At 40.0% G+C, this 25,020-nt stretch overlaps 1 protein-coding gene across 11 annotated transcripts in view; it reads left to right on the forward strand.

Moving 5' to 3' along the window:
• Positions 1 to 7,074: 7,074 nt before the first annotated feature.
• The window catches only part of LOC138749782 (elastin-like), a 270,705-nt gene continuing 252,759 nt past the window's right edge, over positions 7,075 to 25,020 (forward strand). For 5 of the 11 annotated variants that reach the window (XM_069911640.1, XM_069911636.1, XM_069911637.1 and 2 more), the window contains exon 1: positions 7,077 to 7,391. In XM_069911640.1, the coding sequence (XP_069767741.1) occupies positions 7,328 to 7,391 (64 nt within the window). In that variant the 5' untranslated portion in view covers positions 7,077 to 7,327. Of the gene's footprint in view, positions 7,392 to 25,020 lie in introns of all 11 variants that reach the window. The other 6 variants (XM_069911633.1, XM_069911642.1, XM_069911634.1 and 3 more) reach the window with 3 other exon arrangements.

Here is a 25,020-nt window from a genome sequence, read left to right on the forward strand (position 1 = left end):
CTGGTAGCCAAGGAAGCAGACAGACTTTTCTGTGCCCAGCAACAGAACTCCATACTGATCTACTGCCCTCCGCCAGGCCCCCCAGCAGTAGCTGCAGCCCAGCTGCAACATAATAAGTGCTCAGATGAACAGAGCAATTACTGTTTCTACCACCACAGATGGGGCCGCAACACCTGGTGGTGCATCCCTCCATTCTCGTATCCCAACGTCAAGTCAAGTGATGCAGTGGGAAACTGACAGGCCGGCTGCCGATAGTGGCCTCAGCAGTTGGCACACATAAAGGTCTACTCTATCTCAGGGACCAGAGAACAAAGAAGAATTTCCTAGTCGACATGGGCACAGAGATGAGCCTCATTCTGCTGACGTATTTCGAACTCTACAGGCAGCCAATAGTTCCTCCATTTTGAGTTTCAGCACCCGTCTGATCACAATCCATGCTGCAGACACAGTTTTCCACTGGAAGTTTACGATTCCGTCTGTGAGACAAGCCCTACTCAGAGCAGATTTCCTCCAGGCACATTAGCTGGTGGTCATGAACAGATACTGTTTGGTCAACATTACCACATTCCAGTCACATCCCTTTACTTTATCTATGGCAATGTTCCTTTCTGCCAGTAGGAATCCACACACTGGACCATTATGAATATGCCCATCTACTGGCCAAGTATCCGTCACTGTTAGCTCCCAACTCCCATGACACTAAACCAGCACATGGTGTGGAGCACCACATCAAGACCACCAGACCCCCAGTGTGCCATCCCAGATAGATACCCCATCCCACACATCCAGGATTTTGCCACGAGGCTCCCAGATTTTTCCAAGGTGGACCTCATCAAGATTCTGGTGTATCTTAACGACGTCCTGAAAACATACATCATTACACCTTTCGGTCTTTTCGAGTTCCTTTGGATGCCTTTTGCTCTAAAGAATGCAGCTCAGACATTTCAACATCTCATGGACTTAGTTGGTAGGGGATCTCAATTTTATCTTCGTCTACCTTCTCATCGCCAGCCCTGACGCCAACATACAGAGGATGCACGTTACTCGCCTTTTCAATAGGTTGCACAAGTTTGGACTCACGGTGAACCTGGCTAAGTGCCAGTTCGTCCTGGAAACTATCGATTTCCTGGGACATTGTATTACTCAAGAGGGGGCCTCACCACTGCTGGATAAGGTGGAAGCCATCCAATGTTTTCCCAGGCCAAGCACAATCAAAGGACTAAAAGAATTCCTCGGTATGGAGAACTTCTATTATCGTTACCTCTCAAGATGGCTACCCGCATGCGACCCCAATTCGACCTCATCAAACTTGGCGACAAGGTACTCCAGTGGACATGCAAAATTGCTGAAGCATTCCAGCCAATCAAAGCAGCACTAGCGGAGCCACATCTTTGGCCCATCCAGACTCTTCCTCCCCCCAGCCCTTACAACGGACACATGGAACAGAGTGGTCAGCGCAGTGCTGGAGCAGTGGGTTGATGAATGATAGCACCCCCAATATTCTTCAGCAAACATCTTCGGAAACCAGAACTCAAGTACAACGCGTTAGACTGCAAACTGTTGTCCCTGTACCTGTCAATACATTATTTCCAGTACATGTTAGAAGGAAGGGTTTTTATTGCCTACAGATCACAAACCACTCACCAAGGTTTCAGACCCGTGGTTAGTGAGGCAATGACGACACCTCTCCTACATTTCTGAGTATACAATGGATTGCCACATTGCAGGCAAATTCAACGTGGTGGCTGATGCGCTGTCCAGACTGGCTATTGCCGCTACCTCAGGAGGGCTCGATGTTGCTCAGTAGCCAAAGTCGATGCAGACGTCCTGGCCTACCTTCACCAGCCTGAAGGTTAGCGAATTCTGTCCTTCACCAGGAAGCCTGACTTTACTATGTGACATTTCCACAGGTCTCCCCAGACCCATCTCTAATGGAGAGGCTGAGGCCACCACAGGTTGGTGCAGCCACGATCCTATTTGGAGGACACATTGCATGTCAATCAAGGTCAAGGCTCAACCCAAGCCATCAAGATGATCCTTGCATTTGGCCCACCTAAATCACCAGGTGCTCCAGTCCAGACAGCTGGCCTGGACTCAGCCTTGACCTTTACCCAATTGGCTCAGATGAATCACTTCAGCTGACCCCTGCTGAGCCCCTGCATTTGGCTTTGAGCCATTCACCACAGCAGCCAACGGGGCCCAGCCTGCCCTGAGTGATTGCCCCCCCACCCCAATACTGCCTGCAGAACTATAAAGGGTTCTGTGCCCTTTTGTTCTGCCTCTTTGGACTCTTCGCGGCATGCGTATCATCTTTCGCACTGGGTTGGGGTGAGTCCTGAGGTTAGGTAGCAAGAGCTACCGATCAAGGTGCGAGGGCACATAGTATCACCTGGATTCTGACTGTTAAATGTATGTATTTAAGTAATTTCCCCAGGTTCTGTCAGTTTCTCCATTGTTATCTGGTGTAGATTTACCTCTTGCATATTGTGTATGTGTGCATAGCTTTGTTTAACATTTTGACCCTGTTGTCGTGCTTGCATCCCTAAAATAAATGTGTGCTAAGTCCCTAACTGTGGTCTGGTTCTTAACCTGTGAGTGCTTACAACACCATCCTACTCACGACCTGGCGACGGCAGGTGTTCGACCAAATACATGGTCTGTCACATCCTTCCATAAGGTCCACAGTCCACCTGCAGTCTGACAAGTTTGTGTGGCAGGGCCTCTGCCATGATGTAACCCTGTGCGCTAATACTTTTTTGGACTGCCAATGCACCAAAGTGCACAGACACACCAAGGCCCCATTCCAGAGTTCTGACCTGGCCCAGCGCAGTTTTGACCATGTGCACGTGGACGTCATCGGTCAAGTTATGCAGTATTTATTCACAGTAATCGACCATTTTACCCAATGGCAGGAAGTGATAACCCTGCCCACATGTGGTACAGAAATTTGCGCCAGAGCTTTCTTGTCCACTTGGGTTGCACGTTTTGGAGTCCCGACCCACATCACCTCGGACCTAGGGGCCTAGTTCATGTTCTTGCTCTGAACCAACAACACCAAGCCACAAAGTTGTAGCTAAGTTCTGGGGCCGCCAGTTACACCACATCTCATCGAACGTTTCCAATGCCTCCTGAAAGCCGACTACAAAACCCTAATTGGATGGATGAACTCCAATGGGTGCTGTTAGGAATTCGCACAGCACCAAAAGTCCTACCAGTGTTGTCAGCCGAGACTGTGTATGGCTCCTCGCTTACCATCCCAGGGGACATTCACTTCAACCCTCCAGGCCCATAACCCAGTGCTCTAGACATCCTCCAGCGATTGAGGGAACAAACAGGTAAACAGAAACCTCCGCCACCTTCCCAACACACTCTTCACCCTGCCACGTCCTGGCAAACCTGCAAATCCACCAAATTTGTTTTTTTCGGACAGGACAGCAAGGGACACCCCTACGAAGGCCCATTCAAGGTGTTGCAGCGCGATGGTGTTGTTTTCACCTTGGACATTGGTGGTCAGCAGGACAGGTTTACCATTGACTGCCTCAAGGCAGTGCATCTGGACTCAGACCAGCCTGCCCCAGATCCCCAGGTCAGAAACAGAGGCCACCCACCCCAAGACAGTACAGTAACTTGCTTAAAGGGTGGCAGTGATTCTGGGGGTGTGGTGTAGCGGGCTGAGCGACTGTGCAGTTAGACAGGCTGAATTGCCGCCCCAGTTGTCCGACACAAAGTGGTGTGGGCCCCACTTCCCTTCTGAGTAAAAGCCCGTGGTTGGCGACACACGTTGCCCGGGGGACAGCGCCACTTCCGTGTAGTGTGCCACTGGGTGGGGAGTGACATTGTGACGTGTTGATGTCACTTCTTAAGGCCAGCATGCCCCTCACAGGAAGTGGGCGGTCTCCTTGAGCAGTGCGAGTAATTCAAAATAAAGTTAATTTACTGGTTCACCTCATGCTGTGTGAATGTCTCTCATTTCGGTACTATTGCCGTTAGCAGACGCTACAGTTATCTGGAATTTGTGGCAGAATAAAAGGTTTTAAGGTTTGTCCAGCATCTTTTACAAAGTCTAGCACCACAGAATGATTTCAGATTTATTGTCAGAGTACATACATGACATCACATACAACCCTGAGATTCATTTTTCCTGTGGGTGAGGCAGAATTATCACTAATTGGTAGTGTAAAAATAAACTGTACACAGCATAAACATGTAAACAAATAAAGGAACTGTAAATAGATAATGAATGTAAACAAAATGACTGCAATATGGAGAGAACAAAAAGAAAATCAGTAATGTGGACAAGTAAGAATCCTTAAATGAGCCTCTGACTGAGTTTGTCATTGAGGAATCTGATGGTGAAGGGGTAGCAACTGTTCCTGAAACTGGTGGTACAAGTCTTGTGGCATCTAGACCTTTTTCCTGATGGCAGCAGTGAAAATAGTGTGTCCTGGGCGGTGTGGGTCTTTGATGATTGCTGCTATCTTCCAATGACAGCATTCCCTGTAGGTGTACGCAATAGCCTGTGATATCCTGGGCTGTATCCACTACCTTTACGCTCAGGATCCCCATACAAGACCATAACCACATTTTCTACCACACCTCTGTAGAAGTTTGCCAGAGTCACACCAAACCTCTGCAAACTCCTGAGGAAGTAGAGACACTGACGTGCTTTCTTCATGATGATATTGGTGGGTTGGGTCCAGGAGAGATCCTCCAAGATAGTGACTCCCAATGCTCATCCTCTCCACCTCTGATCACTGGATTGTAAACCTCTGGCTTTCCTTTCCTGAAGTCAACAATCAGCTCCTTAGTTTTGGTGACATTGAGTGTAAGGTTGTTGTTGGTGACCATTCAGCCAAGTTTTCAATCTCCCTCCTGTATGTTGACTCATCCCCTTTCTTTATTCAACCCTCTACCGTGGCATCATCGGCAAATTTGTAGATAGTGATGTTGTACCGAGACACACGGTCGTAGGTGTAATGGAGGTACTTGTGGAGGAGAAGTTTTTACCAATCTTCACTGATTGTGGTCTGGAGAGGAAATCTATGATACAATTATAAAGTGGGGTATTAACTCCCAGGTCTTGGAGTTTGCTGATCAGTTTTGAGTGGATGATGGTGTTAAATGCCAAACTGTAGTTGATAAAGAGCATCCTGATGTATGCATGTTTGCTGTCCAGGTATTCCAGGGCTTTACGTAGAGCCAGAGAGATGGCATCCACTGTAGACCTGTCACTATGATAGGCAAACTAGAAAGCATCCATGTCACTGCTCAGACAGGAGCAGATGTGCTTCATTACCAGCCTTTCAAACACTTCATTTCTGTGATATAATTGCGGCTGGTCGATGGTCATCAAGGCAGGTTACCACACTCTTCTTGGGTGTCTGTTTGAAACAGGTGGGTACCACGCCCTGCTGGAATGAAATATTGAAGATATCGTAAATACCTTGGTAAGTTGGTCAGCACAGATCTTCAATGCTCGGCCAGGTACTCCATCCAGGTTGGATGCTTTCCTTGTTTTACAATACAAGTGATATAATACATAGAGAGTTTAAGCAAAAAATGGAAATTTCTCTCATGCTTATTTTGCTAACTAAAGGGTTCACACAATTAAACCAATATCCATTTTCAGATCAAAAACCACAGGATTGAATTTCTGGAGAAACTCAAAATACAAGGAAGTCGATGATCATTGCACCTCTGCTACTTTTTCATACTTTTGGAATTGTAAAGTCTGCTCTCTGCAACAAAAATGCATTATTATTGTTTATGTGTATTTTGGTCAATATGGTTCATCGTGTGAATTTTTAAAAAAAATGCATTATTATTACTGGTTTGTATATATGAGAGTGACCAGAATACTTCTCCAATTTCCATTAACCCTAACCCTCCCCATTTTTCTCGTTTTCCAGCTCCCCACCACCTTCTTTCTCCCATAAGAGACCTATCCTTTGTCGCCCTCAACCTCTCCCCATCACTTCTCAGCTTCTTTGGACCATCCATGGCAATCTCTAATAAATCAGGAGACCTGTCACCGGCGTATTCATTCAGGTAATTTTCTGTGCAAAGTGCATTTCTGAAATGTCATATCAGAAACAGGTACTGGAAAATCTGCAGTGTACTGAAAGCTGGTCCACCCATTTTTGAACCTGGATGGCCCCAGACTGACTAAGGAAGGTAAACAAACTAATTCCATTTAAAATAAATAGTAAAATGCCTCAATTGGATAAGACCGATATATGATACAGAAGCAGCCAACAATATGAGTAAAACACTGCCAAATTGAAAAAAGACATATTTGACATTACTTACAAAACGAGTCAACAATCTGCAGGGCATGCTATCCTGCGGCTGTTTCAATGACCGTCATGCAGTTTCGGCATGTAATGTTAACATGCATATTTCACCTGCAAAATTTTTCTTGCGATGTTTTTCATTAAATTTCTTTAAATTAACATTGTTTATTTGCTTCATCGTTGCACCTTTATATATGTTGATGTGTATCAATTCCATTTGAAAACAATATATTTATAGTCTACTTCATAGAGGGACTATATAACATTATTATCAATAGTTGTATTTTCAAAAGTGTCTGGACCTATTTCTAATTATATAAAAAGTCTAATAATTGCAAGGGATGAATTATAATCTTGGTGCCTTTGCGCAATTTGAGTCGTACCTGGACGGGTTAATATATGACCGATTTCCTGAATTTGAAGTTTTTCTTTAAATCATGTTTTAGTTTGATTTTGGTGGGTCGGGATAGGTTTGGATGATGTTAAATTGTTCCATTGGGTCGACTAATTTATACTCGAGGTACTTCTTAATTGCAATTTGTTATTCGCGTGTAATCTCCATAGAAATAACTGTTGAGTCAATTGCTATCATATTCCCTAGGAAATGCATGTTTTACAAGAATGACCGATTTTGCCTGAAAAAGCTGTCTGTTTCCGCAGCTTTGTCCGGAGACAGTGCGGAAAACCGAATTCATGCGTTGATTTTTCTGCCCATATTGTGGCAAGACTGCGTGCACGATCCGAACCGTCTGATCGAGCTGACTTGCTGTCCTTTTTTTGAGTGTGATCGTCTCAGAACGCACGCAATCGACCTGGCAAGGAAAACAGATGCTGGCAAGGGCTCTGCAATGTTGGCAGGAATGGCTAGAGAGAAAAAAAATTACGGGAATAAAGTCAACTGGCTACTTGGACGGAATCGGGACCCTCGCTAATTACGTATTGTCCACATCCGTCTCTTACAAATGGCAATTAGGGTCAAGCGAATAAAAGCGATAGAATTTGGAGAGCGTTAGTATTTTGGAGTGCCCGACAAGATGGCTCTGTGGCTCTTCCAAGGCTACCTGCTTCTGAACCTCATCAAAGCTTCTTTGGAAGGAGGTGGGTATACAATCTTTTAAGATCCTGACATCTGTTACATTACTGGAGCGTTCTTACATTTGTGTTAAGCTATTAAGGAATAAAATTAATGTTAGATTTCTACGACCCGTTCTTCTACTGTCGGTTTTGTATAACTTTTGAAGATTTAGACTTTTAAATTTTAATTTCCATTCTTAACACGTGCATGTTACTATTTTATAATACATTCTGCCCTTCCTCGCGATAGTGTATCTGTTTGTTATATATTCAATTTATCGGTGTTTGACTGGTTTAATGTATCTTAGATTTTGTACTTTAAATGGATGGGGGGGGGGGGAGGGTGGGATGGGGGGGGGGGGAGGGTGGGATGGGAGGTAGGGAGGGTGGGATGGGAGGTAGGGAGGGTGGGATGGGAGGTAGGGAGGGTGGGATGGGAGGTAGGGAGGGTGGGATGGGAGGTAGGGAGGGTGGGATGGGAGGTAGGGAGGGTGGGATGGGAGGTAGGGAGGGTGGGATGGGAGGTAGGGAGGGTGGGATGGGAGGTAGGGAGGGGGAGAAAATGACACTATATATTTGAAAAGGAAAATGTGTGTATCATGGTCAATGTGGTTTATGGTGTGAAAAATAAAAATTAAAAAAAAAACTGTTCGGCGTTGAGGAACTTGGTTGGTGGGTGGGGTGGAATTATGATCGAGGAGCATGTCTGAAAAACCAGTTTTACACGGCGACTATTTTGTCATCCAGTGTGCATAATAAATAGACCCAGTTCAAATCCAACAAAAGCTATGCATCTGACTTCATCTGAGCGCAAATTATACCCCTCTTACGTTTTTTGTAAAAATACTACGATGAACAGTTGAGTATCAAGCTCAGCAATGTTTCTATAATCAGTGCGCAATCTCGTTGCAAAAGACAGAAAATCCATATTTCATACGCCAGTAAAGCAAGAATGTCTTACCAAAATGGAACGATGAAGTCGTCACTAATTCTCGCCTATGCAATGTGCTCGGCTCAAAGCTGCCTGCGCAAACTCCAGCATCAAGGTTGTTCCCTCCCGAGCAAAAGCGCTGAACTTAGAAACTCCGCATCGTTACGAACCTATTTTTTTTCAACACCCACCTGCCAACCCTCACACAGGTAATAAGTTTACGACTTATTTGATTAAAGTATCCATTGTGTTGGCTAATGATGGAACTCGTACTCCCAAATGATCTCGGGAAAATTACATTCCAAAAATTCAGGAAGCCATTCGGTTCTTCAGGTCCGATTCAGCTCCCAGCAAAGTCCAATGATTAGATAATAAGTTGCATTCCAGAAATCACAACTAATATGTCTGAGGCAAAGTCTTGCACCACCTGCAACCTCCATAACACCATTCCTGTCCCAAACATGGTTCTGAAAACCTTATTGATAGATGCATGTGAGACCAAAGAGGACTGGAGAGTAGGCAATGTTGTTGCTGTGTTTTGCAAAGATAATAACTGGCACTGCAAATTTTAGGCCTGTGAGCCTTGCATCAGTGGAGGTAACCTAATGAGAGGATTTTTAGACCTGGGATTTGGAAAACTATGATCCTATTAGGCATAGTTTTGTTCAGAACACGACAAGACTTACAAACTTGATGACTTTTTTGAGGAAGTGGTGAAAATAATGCAAGGGCAGACCTTAAGTAAAACAATTGACAGGTCCTTAATGGGATGCTGATCCAGAAGAATTAAAACACATGACTTGGTGGATTGGGTTCACAGGGATTTCCTCTGACTTTTGTCCTCCACTGGGAGCAAGTGCTTGAGCCTTTGTTTGTTTGTGATTTGTATGTAGATGGACAATTAGAAGTTTGCAAATGATAATATTTGCAAATTGTGAAGAAGATTGTCAAAGGAAACAGCAGGTTATTAGTTCAAATGGAGATATAGGTAGATGGCAAGTGTGATATGTTGCACTTGAAGGTCAAATTTAAGGGGTATTGATGTCAGTAGCTCACTGAAAGTAATATCACAACTAGATAGGATGGTCAAGTAAAAGATGCAGGACCTTCATTGCTCTAGATATGGAGTATAAAAGTCTGGAAGCTATGAAGCAGCTATATAAAACTTCGGTTAGGCCATATTTTGAGCATTCTGAGCACTTTACAGGGTGGATGTGGAGGTTTTGGAGAGGGTCCAGAAGTTGTTTACCAAGATAGTCCCTAGATTAGAGTGCATTATCAATAATGAGAGGTTGGACAAATGTGAATGATCTTCTCTGGAGCCAGAGGAGACCTAATAGAAGTTTATAAAAATAATGAGGGGTATAGAAAGGTTAGAATTTTTTTTCTCAGGAAGGCTATATCAAAAACTAGAGACCTTAGTTTTAAGGTGGGGGGGGGGGGGGGTGGTGGTGGGAGTTTAAAAGAGATGTGTGAGGCAAGGTTTTTTTTACACAGTGGAGGGTGCTGAGAGGGGAGATGGTGGAAGCAGATGCTTATTTTTTACAAGGTATTTAGACTGGCACATGGGCATATATGGATCCTGTGTGAACAGGTGGGATTAGTTTAATTCAGGACAATGGTTAGCAAGACATCATGGGCCAAAAGGGCCAATTCTTATCCTACTTTATTGCATTCCATAATCGAATGGAGGCTCTTGGGAAGAACTTCTATTTTTGTCTTTGAATGTACTGATCCTCCTATTTCTAACATTTTCTAATGTTATTTAGGAATTCCAATTTTTTTGTATCTGTAAGTACTTTTAATGTGCATTAAAAAAAAACTTTTGTGAAAGATCAGAATTTTCCTTATTTCAAAACAATGCCATGTCAGCCAACATTTTCTGGTTTATTTTTGGTCTGTGTATATATTTTAAAATTATCAAAAAGAAACCGATTTCTAATACTGGGTTCAAGCTTTTCTGCAGTAGCTTGGGGAAAGAAATATATTTGTATTTTGGGTGGGTTTCTCAAGCTCAAAGAACATTGTTTACTACTGCTTCAATTTTAACATTTTTATTATCTGGTCACTGGAAAACTAAATCCAGTGACTGCAGATGCTGGACTCTGGAGCCAAAAAATATTGCTGGAAAGGAACTCAACAGGTTAAGGGCATTTGTGGAGGCAAAGACGTTTTCACCAGCATTTTGAAAAAGAATAAAACGTGTGGTGTTTTAATGGCAGCATTGCAAAATGAGGAATTTGGTTAATAATACAGAAAATATGCTTTTAACAAATTTAGAAAGTAGGCTTTTATAGAAATGTGTACAAGAGGACACATGACACAAATGGTTATGTTGCAAAGACCAAAACGATTTTAATGGAAGAATATTGTACCAAGCAGTACTTGAGTGTCGTTTCTTTGCATATTATTTCTCCACGAGGCATCTAGTTACAGGACTAGCTAATCATTCAAAATCGATCACGTTGGGGGCAAATTAACAAACCAATTTCGTTTTTTCTGTAGTGCGGTAAAATTAAAGTTGAAAAAGTACAGCCGTGGAAGAAATATCTGGTTACATAATATCTACACAGGGTAGTCTTCATCTCAAACAATACAGTGACATTCGGCGGTCATGGGCGATTTTTTGTTGGAAAGTCTTTTATAATTTGCACAAAAGCGCTGGAGAAACGCTGCAAGTCCCATAGCGTCAGTAGGAGTCGGAGATATATAGCTAACGTTTGGGGCTCAGGCCAAATTTACTACAATCACAGCGTTTGCAGACTTGTTTCACTTTATAATCTGTGAGCGTATAAAAGCGACTCAATCGTTTTATCTCTGTCAAAGTGTCATAAATCGCTTCTGCGTTAATTCAAGGTTGGAGAATGAAGTTTGAGACGAGTTTTACAAACTAATTCTAAATCAGATGCAATGCATAGAGGATTTAATTAAGAGACCGAAAGTAACAGCGAACAGCGCCACTCTGTGATTTTGTTGTTGTTTGTCTTGTGTGTATTTGGGAAATTCTAACGCTCAGTTCCAAAATCGGTGCTGTATTAGACTTAGTTTCAGATGATACAGTTGCCAACTTTCATGTCCCGTAGCGTTCAAATGCTATGTTCATGCGTTGTATAGATTTCTATTGATAGTACGAACTGTTGCGTGATTCCACTGCAAATCCTAAAGACTATATTGCACGAATAGGACCCAAGGCTGCTATTTCCGAGAATCCACTTACAGGGAATTTTCAAATCATAATTCACATTCCAAGTAATCTCGTAAATGCGTAAATTCTGACAAGTCGTTGCTAAAAATGCTAGACGGTTTAAAAAAAAAAAGAGATTTGCAGATGTTTAACATTACGACGGTATAAAGGCTCTGGTAAAACTATCCCACTACCGCTTGATAAAGGACAATGGAAAATCAATCTGTTGCTTTCTGTTTAATAACACCCAAGTCGTTATTTTTTTTACTGGGTAAGGGTGTTATTTTTAAAAAAACAGCCGATTACTTTTTACTCTATAATTGTGTAAAATAACATTGCATTGTGGTACCAATACCAAAGCTAGGAAAAGATAAATTGGTTAACCAAAACACTGCAGATGCAGGGATATTTCCAAGGGAATATGATATTGCCAGGGATATCAGGCAGCATTCACATATATAAATTATCAGTCAACATTGAGTTGGGACCCTTTATTGAGGCTAAAAAAAAAGTCATGAAATCTTTCTACTGGGCAGAAGAAGTAAGAAGGTGAGGTCAGGGAAGAAATATCTTAATAATAGTTCTAAAACAAAAGGAAGAGTGGTTCAGGGTTTGTAAATAAAATCAATAGTAAAAAGGTGTAAATTAAAAGGGGAAGGATGTAATAAATACCATAGAACATTACAGCACAGAAATAGGTTATTCGGCCCATTCAGTTTGTACCAAAACTATTTTTGAGTACCTTCAACCTTCAAGATCAAAGCCCTATCATCCATGTACTTGTCCAAATTAATCTTCAGTGCTGAATTCTAACCTGCATCCACCACTAATGCTGGCAGCTTGATCCACACTTTGATCACCTTCTAAGTGAAGTTCCCACTAATGTTCCCCTTGAACATTTTACCTTTCACCCTTAACCAATGTCCCCTTGTTCTTGTCTAATCCAACAATTTCAGTGGGAAAAAGCCTACTTGCATTTACCCTGTGTATTCCCCTCATAATTTTGTATACCTGTATCAAATTTCTCCACATTTTCTCATGCTTAAAAAAAAAACAAATGCATTCAACTTTTTTTTCCTGTAACTCAGCTCCTCCAATCTTGGCAAATCCTTATAAATTTTCTCTGCACTCTTCCAATCTTATTGATATCTTTCCTGTAGATAGGTAACCAAAACTGCACACAATGCAGAACTCCAATTTTGGCCTCCCTATTTTATAAAACTTCAGCAAAACATCCCAACTTTTTTACGAAAGCTCTCTTCAATCCTAACTATCTGTGATACCACTTTAAAGGAATTGTACTGCACTACTGCACTCCACAGTGCTCTACTATTTATCGTACAAGTCTAGCACTGGTTTGTCCTCCCAAAGGATAACACCTCAATCTTGACCACATTAAGGTCCATCTGCCATTTTGCAATCCACTTTTCCAGCTGGTCCAGATCACTCCAAAGAATTGAAAACCTTTCTTGCTGTCCACTGCACCCCCAATATTAATGTCATCTGCAAATTTGTGGATCACGTATCCATGTAAAGCATTAAAGGACTTCTAGAGTATAAACAAAAAAAATCATACAAACTCAATGTCGAGGAAAAAGTGAATGAATTGAGATGTAAATTTGATTTGGCAGAGATAACTATTACACAGTGCATTTCCAAATACCTGAAATGCTCAGGACCAGATGTGTATCAGTTAACTGCACTTCCAGAGAGCTGAGAAATGGCTTTAAGCAGCCCAATTTAAGCAGCAGAATACTTGTACCGGCTGTCGGCTGATCCTGACACCTCCCCACAGCTGTCACTGAACCTGCCTGGGAGCCTGAGGTCTCCACTCCAATCGCAGCCCAGTAGCATCAACATAGTACTTGTATCAGCGGTTAAAACAACAAAGAACAAGGGAAGGTTTTTCCAAGCATGAAATAAAGTTTAATTCCATCCAAAAAAAAGTGATATCTGATTACAAAAATAAAATAAATGCAGTTCTTGAGAGCTCTTTGTTGGATTCAAACTGGCACCAACTGCTCATCGGAGTCCCACTTGAGCACAGGAGGTGAAAAGAATTCAACTTGTGACGTTGCCGCTGAAAAGTTTTGCGGATAACTGAGAATTTTGTTAGTGGTTTTCATCTAATTGGAAATGTACTTAGAAATAGCTGTAAGCATGCAACTACATTATAAAGGATTGCAGGAAAGAGAGAGAATTTATAAGGATTAGTAAGGGTAGTAACTATGTTGATCTTGTACTCAGTAACGAAAAGTAACGACTATACAGGTAAGAAATTGAATAGCATTCAAGATGGAAGTGGTGTATAAACCTCCTGCTAGGAGCCATGAAGAATTATAATCAAATGTTAAATGTGCATATGGTAAGGACAGACTAATTTTAAACTAGGACGAATAATTTTTTGAATATATGCAGAAATACCTTCCAAGTGAAGCAACACTTAAGTTGTGAATCTGTAGAGGACATTTACTGCATCTGGTGCTCATGATGTGACCTCTTCTGCATTTTATGTCATGGGTCATTGGCTCCTAATTACTTTTGATTGATCTGGGTACAATAAAATGCAATTTGGGTTTGTTATTTTTCTATCTAATTATAAGCATGTTTCACAAAAATGCTAATTTACAATGGCAAGATTAATAAAGGTATCACCATTATGTCTTGTGTTTTAAACAATCTTTGTATTTGTAAATATTCATCCATTTTTCATGTCTTTTTTCTACCCTCAGACTTGCAATTTTTTTTATGGATCCATCCCATCCAGACCAGGGATTTTCATTATCCCTATTTCAGAATCCGGTTTATTGCCATGAATATGTGTCACAAAATTTGTTGTTTGCAGCAGAAATATTGTTCACTAAAGTTGCAATAAATTATAGATCCTTGTATACAATTTTTAAAATAAATAGTGCAAAAACAAGAAAAAAAGTGTCTGGAGGTTCATTGTTTGTTCAGAAAATTGATAGTGGAGGAGAAGCTGTTTTTGTAATATTGGTCATGCATCTTTAGGGTCCTGTGTCTCCTTCCTGATGGTAACTGAGATAAGGGCATGGCCTGGACTGTAAGGGTCCTTGATGATAGAGGCTGATATTTTTTGAATATTTAAAGTTTTCATCCATGCAATTATACAGTCAAAGTTTGAAAATTACAGTGATTACATGGTATTAACACCTTATCATCGATCAGTATATTTATGATAACAGATACAATATATAGTTGTATAAAATAACTGTATAAAAAGAGTAATCCATCGGGATTGCACAAAGGGTTTCCTCACAATGGAATCTTAAAGTATTTATATTAAACAACTTTAGAGAAGATTATACAGGTCTTGAGGCTGGAATTACATTCTTACACATTTAGCCCTAAACTTTTCCTAAATGCGCTCCATATTTGTTCAAAAATTTATTTTTCAAATTGTATGTAATCTTCTCCAAGGGTATACAGTTTTGAATTTGAGATGTGCCCAAATGTACATCTGACTTCCAAGTTGCTGTAGTACACCTCCTTGCCACCACTAAAGTATTTTAATAAATTTAACGATAAAATTAAAGTTTTAATTCGGGTCTTGTTCTTTCTATTTTCCCCAACAAAATAAAATCTGGATTTTGTGGAACAACGATCCCAGTAATCGGTTTCTAAAACCATCCAAAAAGTTCTAACTTTAGAACATGACAAAGTACAGTGCACCACATCAAAAACATTTATTTGATTTGATTTTATGCAATTTTTGCACTTAAATATAATTGTAAATATTTTAACTAAACTGTATCTAACCTTTCTAATATTTGTTATAGAATCTTGAGTTCTGCTTAACTTTTATCATCAATTGTAGCATTTGGATCAACCTCCCATTTCTTTCTATATTTATGCATTCCTTTTTTAATAGTACCTGCTTGTAATGAAAATACACTGCAGAAATAATAATCTTGGTATAACTTCTAATAAGAACTTCCAAATCACTGCAAGCTGGCAAATACATTGTTGACTTAATTTTTTTCTGCAAGTACCCCCTTAGTTGAAGATAGCAAAAGTGTATTTGAAGTAATTTCATTATTTATTTCTTTGATGTCATTTCAACAGTTATCGATCCTTTTCATAATAATATTTAAAAAGTAGAAGATTGTTATGAAACCAAATATTTAAAGAAAGGTCATCTTTAGTAAAAGGTATAAGATTATTTTGAATCAAAGGTGTTTTAGGTGATGTACTTCCTTTTGGTCCTATTTCATTATTTATCTTATTCAATTACAGTAATCAAATGCTTAAGCAAAGGTGCTTTCTTCACACCAGTTATTAATCTTGAATCCCATTTATAAATAAGTTCCTCTGCTAATTTCTCTTCTATTTTATTCATCTCTATTTTGACACACGCCAGTTTTCCTGATCCCTTAAAGAGGCAAGAGACCTCAAATGAGCTATTTGATAATAATTAAAGACCTATAATCTTTTCTCCCATAAAGTCTCCTGAACCAGGTTGAATTTACCGCTGTTTAATGTCAGCACTTTTATCAAGATAAAATAGAATTTTACCACCTTGATGGGCCTCTTGTCAATTTAGCCCTTGAAGATACCAAAGATTAAACTCTATCTTGGTACTGGAGAGATTTAATTAATATAGAGTGTGGATTTTGATTTGGAGACTGTTTGGGTCTGAGAGCCCTGTGTGCTCTTTCACTCTCTTCAGGACAGTCAAAACGTTCAGCATGCAGTGTTTCAGGAAGCCATTGCAGGAGAAAGTTAATCATATCTTGCTTTTCCACATCTTCTTTAAGATCTATGATCTTAATATTGTTTCTCCTACACAGCCTCAAGAACTTTACATATTTCCCCCTTTATATTTGCCCACAGTTCATTATTTGATATGTCCTTAACCTTAGATTTAAATCTAGTTAAGGAGTTCTAGTAGTTTTTCCTCTTTATCTCTTCTTCTGGATCTTCATCTTCACTGCCCAGTGTCTGCAAGCCCAAGTAGTCTTATGTCAATGCTGATGAAGGCCTCCATTGTCACTTCCAGTTTCCTCCTCTTCAAAGCTATCTTTCCGTTGCTGCAGGAGAGCAATGGCGAAAGATGAGCCTTCAAGAGAATCACACCCTGGGAGCAGCATGTACTAGCTCCCTGCTCCTCTTCAATAGTAGGCAACTTTTCTTTCCTTGTTTTCGCATCACAACAGTCTCCAGGTAAGGCAGCAGTTTTTAAAATATCATTCTATTTATTTATTTTTGGAGTCATGTCTTGTAGAGGTTTAAAGGTACTTTAGACAACTTTTAATAATTTAAAACGTAGGAAAACTTTTTAGTTTTCCCAGGAGGGTTAGGTTCCATGTCCTAACCCTAGAGCATCATGTGACTTCCCCAGAGGCTGATTTCTTGAGACACTGCATCAAAAAGATGTTCTCAATGGAGTTAAGACTAATACCCGTGAAGGCTCTGGCTGAGTTTACAATCCTCTGTAGCATCTTGCTGTCCTGTGCATTGGCATGTCCATACCAGACAGTGATGTAACCAGTCAAAATGCTCTCCATGGTACGTGTGTAGAAATTTGCAAGAGTTTTTGGTGACAAACCAAATTTTCTCAAAGTCTCATCAAAATATAGCTACTGGTGAGCTTTCGCTATGATTGCATTGACATGATGACCCTAGGGTGCATCTTTAGAAATTTTGATAGCCAGGAAATTTGAAGCTCTTTACCCTGTCCACTGCTAACTGTTCGATGAGGACTAGTTTGTGTTCTCTTGTGTTCCCCTTCCTGAAGTCCACAATCAATTCCTTAGTTTTGCTAACCTTGAGAACAACAATGTTGTTGTGACACCACTCAACTAGCTGATCAATCTCCTTCTTGTATGCTTCCTCATTGCAGTTTGTGATTCTGCCAACAACTGTGGTGTTATCTGCAAATTAGTAGATGGTATTTGAATTGTGCCTAGCCACACAATCATGGGAGTAGAGCATGCATCCTTGAGGTGCACCTGTATTTATTCTCATTGAGGAGATGATGTCAATACTGACTTGCACTGAATGTGACTGGACCACCTAACAAATTCATAATCTTTGACATTAGTCCAGTTCATTTTGGGCACCTACTAGAATCTTAATTTGTAGATATACGTCTCATTAAAAGCTGTGCAAGTGATTTTTAAATAAAACACATAATTCACCCTGTCATGAGAAAGTAAAATTGTCTAAAACTTTGAACATAGCAATGGTATTCCCTACTTAGACATCCCTTCATTAAAAATATTAGTGTCCACAAAAGCTTCTTCTGCTCTCTCAAATGTGTCATTACAATCAACCCCTGGTATCTGGCACCTATGAGGATTGATAGATGTCAGATAAGTGTATTTTCTCGTTGCTTGAGACTTACTAACAATAAACATTAAAAGACAAAAATACTACTTACACTGGACTTCATTTGCATGAACATATAAATTTTAAAGCATTTTACTTTATTTTCAGTCCCATTTGTTGAAAACATTAAACTGTTGCTGCATTTGCAGGTTCTTTATGAATTTGCCCAAAATATGAACAATAACATTAGAGATAATTAACGCCCCCCTCCACACAAAAAGTCTCCAAGTTTACCGATAAAGCCTCTGAACAGGGTGGCTCTTACTAAGCAGGAATGAGGAAATGCTTTAAGAGAGTCACCCCAACAGCAAGTGGCATCAACCAACATTTCATTCTGGATGACACCATTGCTGTTTCCCACCACTCTTCAAACAGCTGCTATGAGCAAAGCTTGACTAAGGCACTCTGCATGCTGAACATTTGCCAGTTAAAGAAGTAGACAAAAGTGACGTGGTCAAACAATAATCATGGCTTTTATTATCAGAAAATAATGGTACGATAATGAAAGACAATGGATGCATAAACAGTTATACCCAAGGGGAGTGTCTTTAATGGTAAAATGTGATGTCAGGGCAGTAAATGTGTATCAACACCGTCAGCTCCCAAGGTTGCAATGCCTGCACCTGTTCCAATTAGAAAGTCCACTCGTATCCATAAACAACCCGAGGGGCTTCAGTATTCATAAACATCTCATTATTTTCTGATTGCTCTGCTAGATATTGCCCTTGTTTTGGCTGTCAGTGAATTCTCAATGCCATTTATTTTATTAATGTATTGTGCTTGCAGTAAATTGCCTGCCTGTTAAAATTTTACCTAGCAGCTTGTCCCTTTTGATTTTAACCCTTCTGCCAGGGGGAGACTGTGGCGAATCTCTGCTGAGCTGTCAGTCTTCCTCTTGTCTCGCCTTGCTTTACTGACATTGGCCGTGTATTATCTCTACCATTAAAGACACTCACTTGGGTATAACTGTGTATGCGCCCATTGTCTTTCATTTTTGTACCATTAGTTTCTGCTAAAGTAGACAAAGACGATGTAGTCAAACAATAATCATGGCTTTTATTAGCAGAAACTAATGGTACCTTTGTAAGTGATATCAGAGGACTTGGTGATGCTTTTGAAATTGATTATTAAGATTAGTTTGTTAAACTCTCTTATTAAACATAATCATTGATTTGCTTTGTATGAACATAGCCATTTATTAGGCATGGCAGTTGCTTAAATGTTGCTAGATGTAGACAACTCATTTTCTGAGGAGTTGTGAATCAAACTGAACGTTATGCAGTCATAACCAGATACCTCCACTTCTGGCTTTCTGATGGTAGGAAAGTCATCTGATGTGCTCTAGTTGCATTGGATAATTATTGCAAAGAACTATTATAGAGTACACAATATAAAGCAGACTTTAACAGGACAAAAGTAATCTCTTGTGAGTTTTAAATTACCATTATATGTGCCTGTATGATAAATGATTATCCATTGATGCCATAACAACTTGTCACTGGTTCATGTGCAACATGATTTTAATAACCATTTTCAAACAAGCATGGCATTACATTTTCACTTGCAAAATCCCTTAATTAAATGTTATAATTTAACATTTGTATTTCAATTGCTGTTTAAAATAATCTTAAAGATCGCTGCAATATGTCATCTTTATTGTTATGTGCAAGTATTGGTGACCAATTTTATCTCTTTAAATCCACATAACAGTGTGAGGATGGTTAAACGTAAATCAACTGCTATATCATGGAACAGCATAAATCACAAAACTTTTTTTTTCTGGACAAATAAGCACCTCAGGGCAGAATTTTACTTGTATTCACTAGTGCTGTATCGATACTTGAGTATCTGCTACCTGCAGAATTCTTCTTAAGAGGCTTGGTACTATCTCTCGTACAATTACTTTTTAAAAAAACTTATTGCTAGTTATCAAGAATGAATTTGTGACCTGAAACTAAGAGATTCATGATGATGATGACAGTTTTCAAAATTCTAGGCTGTTAACTTAAAGAAATCAAGTCTTCAGAAAATGTGATGTGTCCAAGCACAAAATGCTCATATTCTTTCCCTTGTGAAATGTAGTTGTACACTTTTAGCAACAATGGTTAAATGACTGTGAATATTCCTTTGGTAAAAACACAAACATAAATCTCACCATGACAGGTGTGACATTTAATTTGACTAGAACTTGTGTAATGGTGACACAAAACACTTGAACATTCCTTGGACTCATAATTGTACCTCATGGGAGAAAAACTGCCACCCCTGACAATATGTGACTGCAGGCCCCAGAGCAATGAAGATGATGATTGTCATAGTATAGAAAAAGACCCTTCTGCCCACAGTGACCAATACGTCCCATTTACACTTGCTCTACCTGCATGAATTTGAACACATGTTGTAATTCATCTCATGATTTTGTACATCTATCAGATCACCCCTCTTCCTCCTGTGCTCAAAGGAAGAAAACTTGAACCTGCTCAAATGCTCCCTATTGCTCAGGACTCCAAATCCTGGCAATATAAATATCTTCTTTGCACCCTTGATTACCTCTACTATACCACAGTGACCAAAGCTGAGAATAATCCTTCAAACAGGGCCTCACCAACATCTTACCCAATTGAAATGTGATCTCCCAACTTCTAAACTCAAATATTCCGATGAAGGTTGATGTGCCAAAAGCCTTTTTGACTATCCTATCCACCTGTGATGGCATTTTCAAGGTACTATATACCTGTACTCCTAAATCCCTCTGGTCTCCAACACTCCCCAGTTCCCTAAAATTCACTCCATAGGTCCTACCCACATTAGATGTCCCAAAATGCAGCACCTCTCATTTCAATGCTTTAAATTCCATCAATCATCCACCTGCTTAAATGATCAAGATCTTGCTGCATTCTTTGGTAACAGTGTTCACTTTTATCTACAATACCAGATACTATATTGTCATCTGCAAACTTGCTAATCATTGAAGTGGTCTAACAAGCCTCAGTTATGTCATAACCATTATTTTAAAATAGATAAAGTTGAAAACTCTCAATCTGGAAGTGTAGGTGGCTGGGCATAGAAAAGTACTCTTTATGAAATTCATAGATTGACATCCAAGTTAGAAATACTGCTCCACAAAATCATCTTGCAGACAATATGCCAGCCATCCTGTCCCACTGGTAAGATTGATACCCTCCAAAGGTAGAAGTGAGCAGGTAGGAGGAAATTGTTTTTGAAATTTCATGACATTGAGTCAGATAGTATCAAGCACTTGACAATAACAAGGAGACATGAGGTACTATGAATATGAAACTTAAATGTCCATTAATAATAACTTGGTAGGACCATTATTGACTCATGTGACTGAGTTCTGAAAAATATTGTCATTAGCTTGGATCTGCAGCAAGTAGTGAGTGAACACTTGTCCTCACCAGTCTGTGGCACATTGATCCATCCATTGCAGCAAAGACAACACTGGACAGTTGTTCACACAAAGCAAACCTTCTGTCATGTTATAATATTGTAATTTTAATAAATGACATTTAAAACAGATATAGCTCAATAGTGAGTGTCTGGCTAACATAATAAAAGACAAATTAAATGGAGGTCTGAATCAGAAGAGGATTTGACTTTTATATCTGTAACCATGTTAGTCTTATTGGTTTAATTATTCTGGATTTGCAGCAATCCAAATTGCTTCTTAAACATAAATGCAAACCATGTATTTTCAATTTTTTTTTGTGCAAATATATATATTTTGTTGCTCTCATAACTGATTTAAAGCAATGGATTTCAAACTTTTCTTTCCACTTTAAGTAATCCCCATTACCATAGGTGCTCTGGGATTAGTAAGGGATTACTTAAAGTGGTATGAGGGGGGTGGGGAAGGTTGAGAACCTCTGCTCTAGCCCCAATTGTTACTGAAATATTTTGCTTGAGAAAAATTGGCACATTTGAAGTTATGAAACTGTGCACATAACAAGTCAATTGTGTCTGATTAAAACAGTGGCTTTCAAACTTTATTTCTGCTTGTATTCCACCTTTACTAATAGAGGTAAAGGTTCCGTTGTTATGTAATACTACATTTAGAATGTAGTACATTTAGAACATATGGTAGACAAAATTTAAAGAATTTCATGTAAGGCAATCGCCACTTTCACCAGTACCCCTCTCAGAAACCTGCAGCACCTGGTGTTCCAAGGCAGTCTCCCCTCTAAGTACTGATCAGTCTTTTGCATGCTTAGCTTCTGAGATCAGATAATCCCAGGCATATTCAGGCTATTGAGTGTTGTGGTGCATTTGCATATCGCTAAGAAATCCAATGCCATAGCCCTAATTCCAGAGCATCTATGGCATAGGAAAACCACTGAATTAAAGTCATGAAGCTTTGGCTGAGATTTTCCTCTACTGAGTAAGAAACCCAATAGAGTGAGAGATAATGCTCAATATGAGGCAACCCTCAATATGAGGCAAATTTGTATACCACAGTATGCATAAAGCTTGCACAAAAACTTACAAAATAGTCTGTAGAAAATCTTGGAATTTCCTGGCTAAAAAGAACCATATCAAAAGCATTAATTAATTTATTTTTAAAAATCATTAAGGGTTTTTTCTTGAGAAGAAAGCCTTATGGATACATGGCACACCTCTTGTTTTCTCTGTACTGTTGTGTATATTTAGTTTTGACTTTCTAGCAAGCATGTGGGGAAGGTGCCAAAGTTATCGATGAGAAAAATAAATTGGATACATTACACCCTGTTTTAATGTGCAAGTGCCACAGAAGCCATTTTGTATATGATTTTAAAATGATATCCATTAGTACTGCCATTTGCAATGGGGGCCCTATGCCCCCCAGCCCTGGGACAACAGCACATTCAAGTAAAAGCCTTGCTTTCTTTTCACCTCTCGGAACATAATTTATTTTGTTTTTATGCAGTTGGTGACAAATATGGAAGAGGGGCCCATAAACTTTGAGTAGAGTCTGAGGGGCAACATAGCCAAAAAAAAGTTGGGATTGGCTGCATGGGTACATTAGAAATACTAACCATTGCAAAACTGGTGCAGGCATTTCACTGAGCAGGCCAAAATATTTCCAAAGTTTTTGATATTAATTTTTAATTTCAACATCTTAGATTAGGAACTTTTTGGTATGCCACAGCATTAAAAACGTTGCCTAAATGTACAATTCTGAGGGGTGATTTGGTCATTTCAGTGAGGAACAGTTAATGCAATTTGCCAGTTCTACTAGCTTTCCACAAGGACAGGTATTGACTGCATTCACAAAGACCATTTGTAGCTCCTCTCAAATGTAACCTCACTCAACAAAAAGTTTTATCCACTCAATATCTAGGTGTCAGATCCCAGCAATTTTCCAGCAATACCCACATTTATTCTGAGGTAGATCAGTTTGCAAGCAAGTTCAACGGCTAGAGCATGGATTCTCGAGGGAAAATGCGACCGTCTCATTACTCTTGTGTGATTCATAAGAATATAAGAAATAGAAGCAGGAGTAGGCTATCTATTCCAATGCACATGAGATGATTATGGACTTCAGGAGGCCCAGGAACGACCACCCTCCACAACACATCAATAACTCTGTAGTGGAGTTTTTCGGAGTTCACTTAACTAGTGAACTATCGTGGATACACAACATCTCACTTGTCAGGAAGGTACAATAGCAACTGCACTTACTGAGAAGACCGAAGTGAGCAAGGTTATTGGCCACCATGCTTTCAACCTTTCAGGAGATCTTTTGAGAGAGTCCTGACCAACTGCATCACAGTGTTACTGTAGAGAAATGGATTGGAGGTCAATACACGGGACCTTAAGAGTGGCATAGAGGATCACTGGAGCCTCCGTCCCCCTCATTGACGTGATCTGTCAGGATTGTTGTCTGAGGAAGATGCACAAAATCATTGAGGACCCCTTACATGCCGCATATAGCATTTTTCAGATGCTTCTGATGGGGGGTGGGGGGTGTGGAATATAAAAGAATATCAGAGCCAGCATTATCACACTTCCCATGGGCAGTGAGAATACTAAACAACCAAAGAACTGAGACTCTCATATTCGCAAAACTATTTATTTATTTGTATATATGAATACTTATCCTGCATATATATTGTTTGTCAGCATGCTCATTGTCTGATTGTGTGTCTGTGTGTTCTGCACTGAGAACCAGAGAACACTGTTTCATTGGGCTGTACTTGGTCAGTTGGATGACCGTAAACTTGACACAAACGTCCTGGTGAAACTCAGCTGGTCACTCAGCATCCATCGGAAGTAAAGGGTAACTACTGTTTCGGGTCTGGGCTCTTGTCAGGTACAAGCAGGCAGGTGGTTGTCACCTCTCGGAACATAATTTATTTTGTTTTTATGCAGTTGGTGAGAAATATGGAAGAGGGGCCCATAAACTTTGAGTAGAGTCTGAGGGGCAACATAGCCAAAAAAAAGTTGGAGGAGGAGGTGTAACCAATGCATCAGGCCTGAGACCTTTATTCAGGCACCTACCTGTTTTTGCATGTACTTGATGAAGGGCCCAGTTTCAAAACATTGGTCACCCTATAATTCCTATGGATGCTGTGTGTCCTCCTGAGTTTCTCCAGCAGGTTTGTGTATTGCACTTGACCACAGCAACTGCAAACCTTTTGAAGAACAACCATCTTGACTGTCAAGCTTCCTACACCATTCAATAAGATCATAAATATCTAGCAGTGATAAGGATGCATAGAGTTGGGAGCTTGATGACCTCCAAGTGTTTTTTTTATTTCCCCTCACCCCCAAACTTTTAATCAGCTGGAGTAAAATTTCCTGGTCATTGAGACACTTGGAGTTGCTGGTTTCATGACTTGCCCTTTAAGGAATCTATGCCTGAGAGCTGTAAAGAACAAATTGCTAATGTGATGCTTTTGAAGTAGACAGATTTCTAGACCAAAAGGTAATAGTGGGAAATGGGGAGAGCATAGGAATGTTGCACGGTGGAGCATGTTGCTGAACTGTTCTTGTTTTTTGAATTGGGATTGGTAGTGACTTCTGCTACACAAACTAAGACAGAACAAATGAGTGCATGCATGTGCAAAATCATCCTTCTTAACTTTAGAGAGTATAATTAATTTATTTCTAAGTTTGTTGTGGTATCTCAACTGGTGACTGTTTTTCAGAAATGTATCTTTTAGCACAATGCCTATTGCAGGACCTGC

This window comes from Narcine bancroftii, chromosome 14, assembly GCF_036971445.1.
Source record: "Narcine bancroftii isolate sNarBan1 chromosome 14, sNarBan1.hap1, whole genome shotgun sequence".
NCBI lineage: Eukaryota > Metazoa > Chordata > Chondrichthyes > Torpediniformes > Narcinidae > Narcine > Narcine bancroftii.